Raw genomic sequence first — 15,355 nt, 5'->3', positions numbered from 1 at the left:
GGTGCCGGCCGGGGGGGGGGGGGGAGACGCCCCCGACGAGGGGTCAGATTTCCCCGACGAAAGCAAAGTGGGCGTGGTGGAGCTTCGATTAAAAGGTTTCGAAAGTGGTCGAGGGGGAGAAACCCCCGAAAATTTTGACAATTTATTTTAGAGTCTCCTAATATGTAGAAAATACATTTTTTTTTTCTCCCCGACGAATTGTGCTTTTTCTCCCCGACAAGGGGGGGGGGGGGGGAGGGGAAGGAAGCTCTCCCCGAGGGGCCCTACATGTAGGCCTACTCACGGCTATAACCTGAATGACCGCTTGTTGGTCCAGTGCCAGTTGATGGTGTGGAACCGTATGTTCGTGTCCAATCGAAATTGTCCCCAGATTCTTGAGACCAACCTCCCCAATCATTTTGGAAGTTAGTTCCTATTAAATAATCAAAGACAAAGAAAGTGTTACAAAAGCAACAGAATCCTTCAAAGGACAAGGTATCTTATAATTATATAATGGTTGCGGTGTTATTGAAATAGGTTTTTGTTAGTAACAATACAAAATGCACCTTCAACATTGATGTTGATGTCATCAATTGCTATGTCCCCTGTAAACGAGTTTCCATCAGTGCCTTCGAATACGACGTAGTTATTGCTATTTCCATAACGCTGGAAGTATACTTTTGCATAATGCCACGAATTCCCTTGGTTACCAGATCTTGTCCACAGAGAAGTATAACCGTTGGTGGACTTTCTGTAAACCTTGAGAGTTCCCATTGCAGCTCCGTACATATGGTAGTAAAACTCTAAACTGTAACTTCGCGTCACTGGTAGCAATGGACTCTGTAGACGAGCTGACTCACCAGTAGATACAGAAGTAGTTTCAATATATACATAATAATCCTCTAAAACAATAGAAAGATCATTACTTAATTAAAGTAAGGCGAGATGAAAGATGTGAATCAATAATCTATGATCAATGAAATCAATTTATACATTTACTTAATCAATAAATGACTTATAAGCAAATAAAATAATTAAATATAGTAAGTAAATGAATGAATAAATAAATAAAATTAAGTATTGAACGAACGAACGTTCGTACGTACGAACAAACGAACGAAAAACGAACGGATTGATAGCATTTGGATTTCTTTAGCGTGAAAGGTAGCCCACAAATGTCTGAAGAATATTTCCAATGGGTCCTTCTGTTAGTTAATTGCACCTGGAGACAATCCCCTATCAATATTCCAAAGAGTATATAATGTCCACATGGGCCATGTTGCACAGGGGGCAAACGGCTTATTTACCCGAGAGACGGTGCGCAATCGTAATTTGAATTTTAGCCTGTGTTTGACAAATACATGTAGGCATACTCACGGCTATAACCTGAATGACCGTTTGTTGGTCCAGTGTTAGACGATGATGTAGAACCGTATATTCGTGTCCAATCAAAATCGTCACCAGATTCTTGAGACCAACCTCCCCAACCATTTTGGAAATTATAAGATGCTATTAAATAATAAAAGACAAGAAAGTGTTACCAAAGCAATAGAATCGTTCAATGGTCATGTTAACTTAATTGTAGGCCTGCAGGTATCTCCATTTAATCACCCTTCTAATAAAAGACCACCACCAATATTAAAGACCATTTTTCTGCGGCACCGTTTAAATGCCTATCATTTATTATAAGCTAGCTCCTCCATGTAAAGTCCCTCTCTGTTTAGAGACCTTGCTTTCCAGTGGTGGACACAACTAAAACAATTCCCTCCAATTAAAGACCACTATAAAGTAAATACTGTAGCAACTTTTTGTATAATACATTTTGTTATATGACTTCAAACATAACAAATTTAGCCAATGCACATCATAAGGTGATGTTTATGTATACTGTGTTTTTTATATGTTGAATACAATAAGCTTAGTGGTGATGTTTGTAATTATTTTAATAGAAAGCTGGGTAGAACGAGTACGGGACCTGATGTCTGGCTACCAAGAAATGTTGTATTAGGAATAAATAACAGCACGCAGTAACTGTCCGTCCGCTCTAAAATATTTAAACATAGTGCCAGCCTTTATGACATGCTATCTCATAGGCCTATTAAATAGAGCTCTATCTCATGTGATTGGATGGAAAGCGTAGCCATTATGTACCTATACATATGGATGATCATCAATAATAGTCGTAACATCAGGTCACCAGCGATTCATGCGCGAGCCATGACGGTAATAATTTATGCGGGACGTGTACCAACAGTGCGAGTCATGCGAGGAACACAAAATTCCACGCTAATAAACACTTGTACAATTTATAAAACAATTACAATAATGAATTAACTACTTTTAACATAATTATTTTGATGTTAAAAAGATAATTGCCACACACGTGACTTCAAATAGGCCTATAATGAATGACAGGTTATGTATTATTCATTTTCACTCACACTCTGCCCATTCGCCTCATGCATGGATGGAGGACCATGTTTATTTTCCACAACATAAACATGACTAGCAAAGACAATTAAAAAACTTGAAACAAAACGCAATTGAAAGAGTAAACGTCATAATTTAAAATGCATAAAAGACTAATAATAATTAATTTATGGGCTACCCCCCCCCCCCCCCCCCCCCCCAAAAAAGTTATTTGGAATAAACGCCTTGACGTTTAATTGAAATTGGAGCAACATCATTTTCAGCATTGGATTAATTATCAGTGTTTTACCCTAATGGAATTAAATCAATTGCTAATTAATTAGGGATTTAATAGCCGTTAAAAACACTTACCATTAATTATGCATAGTAGACTACATTTACCGGTAAACACTGGCTCCTCAAAAACCCATCTGAACAATAAGCGCCCCGGAGTGCTTATTCGAATAAATGCGGTATATTATAATTATTGTATAATTATATATAATTTACTTAATTGCCTGACTGTAATGCCAAATTATATAAAAACAAACGTATGATTAGCAAATTAAATTATAAATTAAGTTGTAGATGCTGTCCTTGTTTAGTACAGCATTTTTGATTGATTTAAAAGAAATGCAATTTTGACATGTATACCACAAAAACACCAAATTATGCCTGCCCTTATCCATTGACGATCTCTACTTTTTTAAAATTATTTATTCAGCTTTAGGCACTAGGGCCAAGGATATACCACAAAAACACCAAATTATGCCTGCACTTATCTTACCCAATGACGATCTGTACTTCTTTTAAAAAAAATTATTTATTCAGCTTTAGGCACTAGGGCCAAGAATGAACTATTTTATATATATTTGCAGTAAATGCAAATCAATGCATTCAGTCCAGGGTGTGGTTAAATAATGGGAGAGGATAATGGAGCTATGTGTGGCACATATTTAGGGAGTTTGTAAACCAAGTTGTGGTTATGGTGATCCTCAAAAGTATAGAATAACCCCATACTATTTTAATATTCTATTTATTTATTATTTATTTATTAATATATCATAATAAGTCTAAGAACAGTAACATTAATTATTTATCAAACGTGAATAAACATGCAGGTGGGTACGACTCGTCTTTTCAGAATTCATCCCTCCTCCTTGTCGGTCGCCCTCTCCTGTTCCTGTTGGTTTCGAGGTTGGCGAGGGCTCGTTGCGACTCCTTTTAAATTATCTTCCAGGGAAATGACTGGGCCGGGTTGAATTAAGTCACCCTTTGATGGAAGGAAATGCTTTAATTTTAGTATTACTCGATGAAAATGTCATATGAACATCATAATTTATATTAAAATATTGTCATTGATACTTTTACAGATTTTTAGCTTCATGGCTTGCATGAATCGCATGTGTTACAACCGCTAATGTAGAAAACAGCAGCTAATGTTGCAACCGTTAATGTAGCACACTCCACAGCTTATGTAGTAAAACTCCCCGCTAATGTAGAAACACCAACAGCTTATGTAGTAAAAAGAAAATCAACCCCAGCTAATGTAGAACGAGCAACAGCTAATGTAGTAACGAAAATTGCCTCACAGCTAATGTAACTACTATCGCCAGCTAATGTAGAATATAGTATAACAATTTATATCAAAGGGGAACATATAATCGAGGTTACCAGCTTCAAACTATTACGAACGCTTTAAATCGAACGTTTTTGATGTATAATTGATTGATTTTTTAATGACAAGTTATGGGTTATATCTTCTGTGTAATGGTCTGAGTTACTTAATTAAAATATAAAACATTAAAAAAAATACAATTGAAATTATTACAGTTAAATAATGTTGTTAAAGCTATTTATAATGTTATGTAACCATATTTGATTTACTATTTTTTTTCATTTGTTTGATTGTTGGGGGTAATGCTGATTTCATCAGCCTCTGATTCGAAAACGTTTCGTTATATTATATTATTGATTTACCTATTAGAAATGAAGCTGGGATGCTCACACAGATGGAAAAAATGCATATATCAGAAAAATATGATGTGACGTTTTCATAATTCGTGATGAAGTGTACGTATGATTTGACACAAGGTGACATGTACTTCATGATAGCATAGTTTAAACGTCCGTTCATACGAAATTCTTTTGGAAGCATGAACACAAGGGGTGTAATTTTATTTAAACAGAAAAAAAAAATTGTAAATGATACCTAATGTGACATATATAATTCATGATGGAGTATGTCCATAAAAGTTAGTACTTTATGGGCAGATTTTATGTTAAAAAAAAAAAAAAAATGTTAAAAAACAAAACAAAACAAAAAAAAAAAAAAAATGTAATTGCAAATAGATGATATTCATAACTTGTATCATGATTGAGTGAACGAATTCTGCTTAAAGATTTGTGAATTGTGAAACTGTCAAAAGGGCCGAAAAAATGAAAAATTTACTTTTGTAAATATGAGGATACTCAATGAGTTTCATATTTATTCACTTAAGGGAATATAGATAAGTATAAAACAGAAAATTATTGAAAAAAGAGATAATGGAAAATAAAGGTGGGTTATTCCCACAAAAGAGAAAAAAAAATAGCTTATGTAGTAAAAAGAAAATCAACCCCAGCTAATGTAGAACGCTCAACAGTTAATGTAGTAACGAAAATTGCCTCACAGCTAATGTAACTACTATCGCCAGCTAATGTAGAATATAGTATAACAATTTATATCAAAGGGGAACATATAATCGAGGTTACCAGCTTTAAACTATTACGAACGCTTTAAATCATTATTAACAGTACATTTCGACGAAATTCAGTGCCATTGTTTCGACTAAATTCAGTTTGATGCCTGTCAGTTGTTTGTTGTTTGCCATCACACAGTATAGTCCTCAATGAATATTGTTATATAAATAAGTTGTGAGGTAAATTACCTCCAACGGGAATCTAACCTGTGACCTCTTGCTGTCAAGGTGAACGCCATAACCACTAAATCACCACCATTTTATCATATATGTATTTTATATGGCTATTTTTATATTTTGCTCTGACGAAGGGCTATTACCAAGGGGAGGCATTTCTCTCTGGCTGTTTACGTTAAATATAATAAGATCAGGGGCGAATTTGGGTTGAAATTTACTGGGGTGGAGAGGGGAGGTCAGCATCCAAAAAAAAAGGAAGAAAAAAAAAGAAAGGGGATGGGGTCCTCCCCCGGGAAAATTTTGATTCCTAGATGGGGGGAAATGAGCTTTCCCGACTTCTGACCAGTGTCTTTTAATGACTTCCAAGTTTCTCAAAATTCAAGGTTTTATGCCCTCTTGAAAATGGTCAGGTATAAACTTTATCATTCTTATTACAGTAAAAAGACTATGTATGTATATACATTTAAAAACAATTGAGTAGTTTCATACGTATTCTTTTTTATGAATCGATGAGCGCCAAAGAGGACATATGTAGGGAGAATTTTGATTCTAGATGGCGGAAAGTGAGCTTTCCCGACATCTGAGGTGTCTTTTATTGACTTGTTAGATTAGGTTTGCTCTTTCTTGAAAAATGATTCAATGAATTGATGAACCCCAAAGTGAAAGGGGGGTCCGGGTACTCCTCGGAAATTTTTTTGATTCCTAGCTGGCGGGAAATGAGCTTACCCACTTCTGAAGTGTCTTTCAATGACTTTTAGTTTCTTCCAAATTCAAGATTTACCTCTCTTCAAAACGGCGAGGTAATTTAGTTCTCATTTAATTCTATTACAGTAAGTAGGCCTATTGTGTGTGTACCGGTATATATACATAAAAAAAAAGAGTATTTTTGATTCCTAGATGGCAGAAAATTAGCTTTCTCGACTTCTGATTTTCCCATTGTAACAAAAAAATTTCAGCTTACGGGTCCTGAAAAAAGTAGGTCTAGATTCTTTTTTATTATTTTTTTCCGCAAGGGGGATTGGGGTCAGGACCCCCGACCCCTCCCGATCCACCAATGTAAGATGTAGGCCTATAAGACAGACCGGCAGACCAACCGACTGACTGATGAAATGACTGACCGACCGACATTATTAATAAATTGCCTACCAATAGGCCTAAGTATAATGCAGGGCACGTTCTGCGTCGTACGACGAATCCAACTTCGCTCACTGTAGGACGTCTGAACGTATCGTTCTCCATAGAATCTCGTCGGCCGACGACGAAGACCGAGTCTTCGTTTTGTAGACACCCATAGGGTGTCTATAAAACGAAGACCCTTGAAAATTTCACAAACAGACGCCCAAAAAAATTCGTAATTGATTTTGTGACAGCCTGGCGTATTATCATCAAAATAAAAGAAAAAAAAACAGGGGTCTTCGTTTTTGGGTATTGGGTCTTCGTTTTATAGACCTATCGACCGACCGCGACGAACCTACGCCATTGTCGATCTTATGAACAATGCGATACAATTATTAAGCCTAATTGTTACCGAGATGAGCACCCCATAATATAGGCATAGGTGGCCTTTTTTAAAAGTGCTCTCACGCCATTATGAAATTTGCAGGCAACCTAATTTTAGTTCCTCCCATGATTTTCAGCCAATGGTATTGTAATATTGTAATATTCTACATTAGCTTACGATAGTAGTACATTACCTGTGAAGCAATTTTCGTGTCTACATTAGCTGTTGAGCGTTCTAGCTGGGGTTGATTTTCTTTTTACTACATAAGCTGTTGGTGTTTCTACATTAGCGGGGAGTTTTATTACATAAACTGTGGAGTGTGCTACATTACTGAGTTGTTACTACATTGTTGTTTTCTACATTAGCGTTTGTAACAGCATGCCTCGCTGTTTGTCAATAACCAATAGGAAGGCACTCCCTTTTTTGACTACCTTCAAAAATATGGCAATGACTCAACCCAAGGCTACAATTAACATTATTAAAGACAAGATACTCGAACTATAAGAATATCATAGTACAGTAGTTAGGCTATATTGGTCAAGTAGTGGGTGAGTTTATGCGACATATTTAGATTAGAGTCTTTACATTTCGTTGTTCAATTTAATTCAATGGAGGGATTTAGCGATCGATGATTGTTTAGACCTAACTTAGGTATACTGTACATGAAAAACATTACAGTGCGATAGATAGGAAAAGATAATGTTATGGTTGCGAAAACAACCACCCACTGTTAAACGTGAGAAGTAAATATCTGGGAAAGGCAATACGATTGTTCAAATCCTTCTCCATGGATAACTGTATGCTTTGAAATTTAGGTGATCCCTTCATAAATCTTAGCTGACCCTAACATGGCAGCGTAGTTCGTCGAAAATCATCAGTGATACCTTAACATGCCGTGTGCAGGGGCCTAGGCCTAACATTTGTCGAAAATATTATTGTTTGCGGCCAGTATCTTTTACAGCATTAGCAATACATTATAAGGCAAAATTCTTAAGTTAAATTTTCAATCAATTTTGTATAGTTTACTGGAAATTATGATGATCTTTACAGCAATAAACAAGGGACGGCCACGATAGAAATCTCCATGTAAAACACCATTGTGTCAGTAAACTGTTAATATCCAAACCAGTGTGACCACTGGGAAAAATAAAAATTCCCAAGATTTAGTCTAAAAAATCCCAAGATTGCTTTAAAAATCCTAAGATTTGCAAAATATTAGTGTATAAACACATAAAACTTCATTTAAAGTCCAATTTTAAAGCCTTCTCAAATAATTATATTTTCTGACTAATTTGTACTGTATAACGAAAGTGTCTGGATTTTCGAGACCATTAAATCTTTCGATTCAACTGTGTAGAATTTTCTGAAGTTGGGGGAGGGGGGGCATCTGAAGTTGGGGGAGGGGTGGCAGTGGCGTATCTAGGGTGCGTGAGGGGGTGGGGGAGGGCGCACATTCCTCCAAAATGTACTCGTGCCTACCCCCAGTCGGCTCCCAAAAAAATTACAATCAAGTAGTTAAAAATTACATAAAATCACCTTATTTTCCGAATTAGCGCCCCTCAACTGATGGTGGTGGTGTCAATGAATTAAAATTTATACATAAAATGACAGGGCAATTGTCTTGGCATTGATTTTAAACTTCTTTTTTCGTGAGGTGTAAGTTGGTGGGAAGAGTAAAGTATTTTTGATGAATTTTATTGAACTTTTAATTGTGAAATTAAAACACAATGAAAAGCATTTACCAAGTATGAGACTGTGCAAGATTTCCTGCATCTAGGTGCAATATTCTTGCCAACTTCATCCCTATGTACAGCTGAAGCAAACAGTGTATCAAACAGTGGGACACATAGGCATATCAAGAGATTTAACTTAATATGCAACTTATATTTTTGGAAATGATAAAAAATGGCTTTAAACAATAGCCTTATTAGAAAGAATCGAAAAAAAGCACTGTACTAATCTTCCAATGGGTCTTTTATTTTGAACAAATACATCCCTCATTCATAACTGACATATAAGGCCATTATTATCCTATTTGTTCACTTTTTGATAGAAAAAGAAATGAAAAATTCCATATCATTCTAAAAATCCCAAGATTTAATGAAAAGTTAACAAAAAATCCCAAGATCCCAAGATGTCATTAAAAATTCCAAGCAGTGGTCACCCTGATCCAAACTGTATCCAACACCCAAGTTAGGTCACATGAAGCCCATCGCTAAATTCCTCTATTCAATTCAATTCAACAAAACATTTATTTCATCTAAAAGCCAAAAATGCACAATATAAAAACAGGGCTTCGATGAAGACTTTTAAATAAAGGTCGAGATGGAGATAAATAATAAGAATTTGTTATTAATCTTACAAACTTTTTTGAATGTAATGTATTTCTTTGATGTTACTTGGATAATCAGAGCCCCAAATAATATTACAATACTGGGGCGGATGCAGGATTTAACGGTAGGGGGTGCGTGCAAAAATTTTAGGAAATAGTACCTCAAGATGGCTGGAAATGACACTTTTATATAGTAAAAGTCATCATCATCACATCACCATTATAATATAGTCAAAATTAAGCGCCAGCAGATTCTCATGATCTTTTATCAGCTGTTATCGGCAACCGTAGAGAACTAACTAATTAGATGTGTAATGTACGTTACCATAAAAAATAAAACTTAAAAACAATTGACTTTGATGCATTTACTTTACTTATTTCAAATCTGTGAGTCCACACGTCTCTCAGCTCCACGACAGTTGGGGCTGAGGTGGTAAAATTTGGGGAAATTGTACCGCTAGATTGCCGGATAAATGACACACATATATAGTAAAATTCATCATCATCGATCTAATTAATCGCTGTGATGTACCATAGAAAATACTACTTCATGTGCCGAAACCCAATCTTATCTTTGCACGCTTTTTCTCATACTTCTCAAATTATAATAAAGGCACCCGCACTCGAGTCGAGTAGGATATTATAGGTAATTCAGATGTTTATGGGCAGAGATACAGGCATTTTGCTATAGAATAAGACGTACTCTGGCTGTACAGCGCTCTTTCGTTAAAAGCAGGATCATGTATTTATGTCAACAATTTTCAGGCATATCTTCTTGACTCACGAAAAGTGACGGGACCAACCATTCCTCCTTAAAAAAATATGTGAGGGGACGTTTACAGGGGTGGCGCCCCTCAACATGGTTGAGGCTGAGGTACGAAAATTTAATATGGACCTCTGGGTGTCCGGAAATTGCACTCTCATGTACCTTAAAAATCTTACCAATAATTCATTTCAACAATATAATACAACAATTATTTTTCTTATTACAATTTGGGGAGGGGGGCGTGCGATTGCACCCTCTGCGCCCCCTGCATTCTCCCCCAGCAATATAGTAAATGAGGTAAAATAATAGAATTATACAATGAAAGTAAGATACCAAGTGGGAAAAACAACTTAACTTTATTTACGATTCCAGCAGGTTTTGAGATTTTAAGTTAAGAAGAATATAAAGGGGCTTCCAGCTTAAATGTTCATTTTTAGTATATATCTAGGTCTAAATAATAAATGGTTGTCATCAGCAAATGGTATTACTGTATATTTAAATTGTTGCAGGCAAAATGTAAATCATTAACAACATAAATAAGAAATACTAGTGGCCCAAATGCCGAGCCTTGGGGAATTCCAAATTTAATTAATTTATAATTTGAATTTAAATTTTGAATATTTACGTATTGCTTTCTGTTGTGCAAATATGAATTAAACCAATCAAGGGCAACGCCCCTGATTCCATATGCTGATTTTTTTTTTTGTAGAAGTAGCTGATGATTCGTAAGAACAAATGCTTTGATAAATCAAGAAAAATACTAAGAAGCAGCTTTGTATTTTCAAATGAATCTCAGATTTTGCTAATTAATTCAATACTTGCATGTTCAGTTGTGTGTCAAGAAATTAAAAGTATCAAGAAAGAATAGAACAAGAGTGCATAAGATTTTCGAGTATTTTTGATAAAATTGGAAGAGGTGTAATTGGTTTGTAATTACAGATTTCAGTTTTGTCACCCTTTTTGAGGATTGGTATGACATTTGCAATTTTGAAGCTGTCAGGAGCAATTCCGTTTTCAAATGAAAGATTAAAAATATGAGTTGTAAAAATCTTTAATTCGCAACAAGCTTATGAGTTTGTAAAATTATATTTAACATACACTATTGAGTTTTTATTAACGGAGGAGTTTTTAGTAATAATTTTGGCGATATTTATGAAGTAATCATTAAAGTATTCACATATACCTTGAGTTCCTACAATTTTAATATTAAGGTGGGACATATTATTTGGAATATAATGCTTAGTATATTTTTTTTGGTGTTATAATCGTATTTATTACATTCCATTTTCTTTTAAAATATTGCTTTTTAATCTCAGCAAACTTATGAATATAGTTTTTTTTAGCATTATTACAGATTTTAACAAAAATATTACGATAATTACAAATACATTTGTGTGTTAATTTTAGATAAAAACTCATCAATTACCTCCGTAAAAATTAAGGATAGGTTTATTGGGTGGCATATAAACTAGGCCTATTCCAATAACAGTAGAATTAGTATTAAAAAGTGATTCAATAAGATCATAATTTTTATTAAGATTATGTCTAATGGTTGCATTAAATCTTTATTGAATAAATATCCTAATACCACCCATAATCGATTATTACGACTGTTAGTAAAAGTTATAATTTTCCAAGGACGGAGGAGGTGAATTATTATTTAGCCAAGTTTTACAAATACCAATAGCATAAACATTGTGATCAAGAGTATTTTTTTAAATTAAAAACAATTTTTTAAATTTAAAAAATCAATTTTATTTTGCAATAAACTTCTGACATTTAAATGAAGTAAGGTTAAGTAAGCATTAGAGAAGAAATCAAGTATCATACCCATTAGATCACGGAGACCTATATGATAGGCCTACACGTGCAGAACTAACATACACTTTCTTTCTTACAACTGACTGAAACGCTCATACCTAGTGGAGCATGGTTGAGTTAGAAGCTTATAGTCGTATCTTGAAAATCATAGTAAATAATATTCAAATTAGATTTGCTGCGTAATTAATCATGTGTACAGTTCAGTACTAATTATTCAATATAATATTAAAAATACATGATTATTTTCTTAGTAAAATTAATTTATATATAATTGATTTATTTAAACATGGTAATTATTCTATAAAATATAAAAAAAATATATGATTCTAAATGATATTTAAACATTAAAAAGCCAGGTTGAAAATGGGCCTATGGTGGCAAAAGTCCAAATAGAAAAAGGGCGGGTAACATCGGTTTTAACTACTGTTACTACTGCTACTACTTCAACTTCTGCTACTGACAGAGTGGCGTAGGGGCATGCAGCAAGTGCAAAGCACTGTGGCTCGGGCTATTTTGGGCCCGTTCAATGATAGGCCTAAAAATAATACAGTAATTACAAATAATTTCCAAATTAACATACGGCGGGCTCCTCAATAATTTATCTTTTAGAGGGGTATTAATTACTACCCTCGCCTATTGTAATAGCGCGCGTCAGTGTGTGTATGGGTGTGTCTGTCTGTGTGTGTATCCTTCCGAGCGCATACAGTAACTCAAAAACTACTGGACCGATTTACCTTAAATACCTCAAGTATCAACCGCCACAAATTTAAAAGTAACCACAAAATGTAAAAAAACGCCCACAAATGTAAAAATATTTCGCTTACAAATGTATAAATTTTCATTTTACCTCAAATGTCATAACATGTCAACCGCAAATGTAAAAACTTACTGTAGGATAAGGTAGGCCTATTATCAGATGTACCTGTACGTGTGGGTGGGTGTGTGTGTGCGTTTATGTAAGGTTGAAATATTGAAAGACGCTACTTATCTGCTGACGGTTTGCATGGTGACCACATGTATTATACCTCATTTAGAGCGAACATACAACTGCTAGGCTCTATTTAAGGTCTGGGTTTCAATCGTTTTTACGCTGCCGTTTTGACAAAAACTAAGAAAACAAAAGCTGGGCATTATGGAATAGAATGGAATTTTGCCAAGAGAACGGTAATTGTTTTTTTTTTTTTATATCATTCCATATCTTTCCATATCATTTCATACTATTTCATTTCCATAGCATAACTCAAAAACTAGTGAAAAAATGTTTACACATTGCCAATGTTTAGTATCTTGGTCCTCCTGAATTTGGTGCTGATCGGAAGTAAGATGTTGATTTTAGGATGTTTATATGATGCTAGTCCTCGTTTGGCTAGAACAAGCCGACTCGAAGGGGTCGCCCGCGGGCCATAGTAGGGGTGTGTCAAATTAGGTCTAATAATAAAATATGAAGAATAGTATTCTCTATAAACGAAAATTCTACATGCATTTGCCACGAATTTATTGTTAATCGAATAGGGCTGGGAAGAAAAAGAGAAGCGCTTTTTACGATGAATTTTCTGAAAACGTGAATCAATAGTCGACGGTAAAATTTTCATTCAAAACCGTTCATAAAAATTTATAACGTCGGAGTTTCCAGGGCTTCCGTTACCCCACAATGGCTCTGGACCTCAAGGTGCGATTGGCGGCTTCTAGGTCAACCAGCCATAACTCAGGCCTACGATTCACTTCAATGGGGCAGGCAAAAGGCCTGGTGGCAAAAGGCCGGGTGACATCGGGCCAGTTAGTAGCGGGCCGGAACCGGAAAATACTACTATAATGAATTGCCAATTCAAGCTCATGGTATGTGTGGCAGATAGAATGTTTTTTTACTCTGCTGACGAAAAAAAAAAATCCCAAACAAATATTTTAAAAGTAGAGTACAATTGTGTTTCCGTGATTTAACCCACTTAGATTTGAAATGACCAGCTCATAGTGCTACTGCAGCTGCTACTACTACTGCTGCTGCTGCTGCTACTACTACTGCAACTACTACCACTACTACACTGCTACTACTACTACTACTACTAATACTACTACTACTACTGCTACTACTACTACTGCTGCTGCTACTGCTGCTACTACTACTACTACTACGTACTACTACTACTAGTAGGCCTACTACTACTACTACTACTACTACTACTACTACTACTACTACTACTACTACTACTACTACTACTACTAGACCTACTACTACTACTCCTACTACTACTACTACTACTACTACTACTACTACTACTACTACTACTACTACTACTACTACTAGGCCTACTACTTTTGCTCTGCTGCTACTACAAACTGTTGCTGCTGCAACTGCTAGTATACTATTATTATTTTTGCTATTGCTACTACTTCTACTGCTACTTCTTCTGCTGCTGCCACAATAGATAAAATAAAAATACTGTACATACTTGCTATAATAGTGTGAACACACAGGGTGAATACAAACACTCGACAAAGCTCCATTTTGATGTAATTTCCGAACACATTCAAACATTCTGTTAAATACTCAAAAACGTGCGACCGGACGCACGTGCCGAGGTAATGCTTATCATTTGATAATATAACTATTAATTAATACATATTTTCATATATTGACATACTGTAGTACATTTAGACTCAAGTTTAAACAGATGGTCGAATGTTCTCATGTTTTCATGAGCAAACAGGCATAAGATAAGATAGACCATGGAAATATATCTTAATTGATAGCCCTAAATAGCAACAGTGATAATAACTTTAATAAATAATGTTATGTTTATATAGTGCATATTGCACATTACAAGCCTCGTCTTTTTCAGAGTATCAACCAATCAGAACAGGGCCTGACACACATGTGTGTTCACGTATGTACGTTTATGCTGTCATTTTGTGAGACCTTGTAGAGCCCACAAAATGTAAAAATCCGCACAAATATGAAAATAAATATTTATGTTTAAAAAATTGTACGCGCAAATGTCAAAATAACGGTCCAAACCACAAATGTAAAAAAGTCGCCCACAAGTGTAAACAATCTATTTAACCTCAAAACTAAAAACATTCCGCCTACAAATGTAAACATTTCTATTTTTCCTCAAATGTCATAAAATGTCAACCGCAAATGTGAAAATAGGTACCTAAAAGCTACAGGTGGCTACTGAGCTCATAAAAACAAATACTGGTGTGGCGCTTTTCATGCCCGTTCCCATGTTACATATCTCACATTCCAGTAGTACAGTAGGCCTATCATAAGTCAAATGTCATAGTAAATTAACACTTTAATACAAAAAAAAAATGAAATACTTGTGCATTCATTGCGTTATTTATTCTTCTTAACACTGTATACATTGTATTCAAAACCCAAATTCTTTAGTTACACAAAAGGTAATAATATACTCTTAAGAGCCACGACGCGGCGCTTTTTTGAGCATTTAGGGTACGGTAATTAAAAACTATATACTCTGAATCCACGATTTTGTATTAACAAGGTAGCAATAAAGGCTTTTATCTTAATTACAAGTCGATTTATTTAAAAAACTTTTTATCACTTGCAAATTGACACCTTATTGAACATTTCAAACATTTCGACGTTAAGACTTTTTTCTCCCTAGGTG

At 35.0% G+C, this 15,355-nt stretch overlaps 1 protein-coding gene across 1 annotated transcript; it reads right to left on the bottom strand.

Moving 5' to 3' along the window:
* Positions 1 to 198: 198 nt before the first annotated feature.
* Positions 199 to 2,854, bottom strand: LOC117121777 (MAM and LDL-receptor class A domain-containing protein 1-like; the record flags this gene model as incomplete). The annotated part of the gene is made up of 4 exons (XM_033267088.1): positions 199 to 412; positions 546 to 881; positions 1,357 to 1,488; positions 2,761 to 2,854. Coding segments are annotated over 4 exons (699 nt in total), but the record flags the coding sequence as incomplete, so codon positions are not given.
* Positions 2,855 to 15,355: the final 12,501 nt, after the last annotated feature.

Source organism: Anneissia japonica, unplaced genomic scaffold (assembly GCF_011630105.1).
Source record: "Anneissia japonica isolate Jap-2015-1 unplaced genomic scaffold, ASM1163010v1 scaffold3436_len560460_cov161, whole genome shotgun sequence".
NCBI lineage: Eukaryota > Metazoa > Echinodermata > Crinoidea > Comatulida > Comatulidae > Anneissia > Anneissia japonica.
Note: the sequence above shows the minus strand (reverse complement) of the source record. Positions and strands in the feature narration are given on the sequence as shown.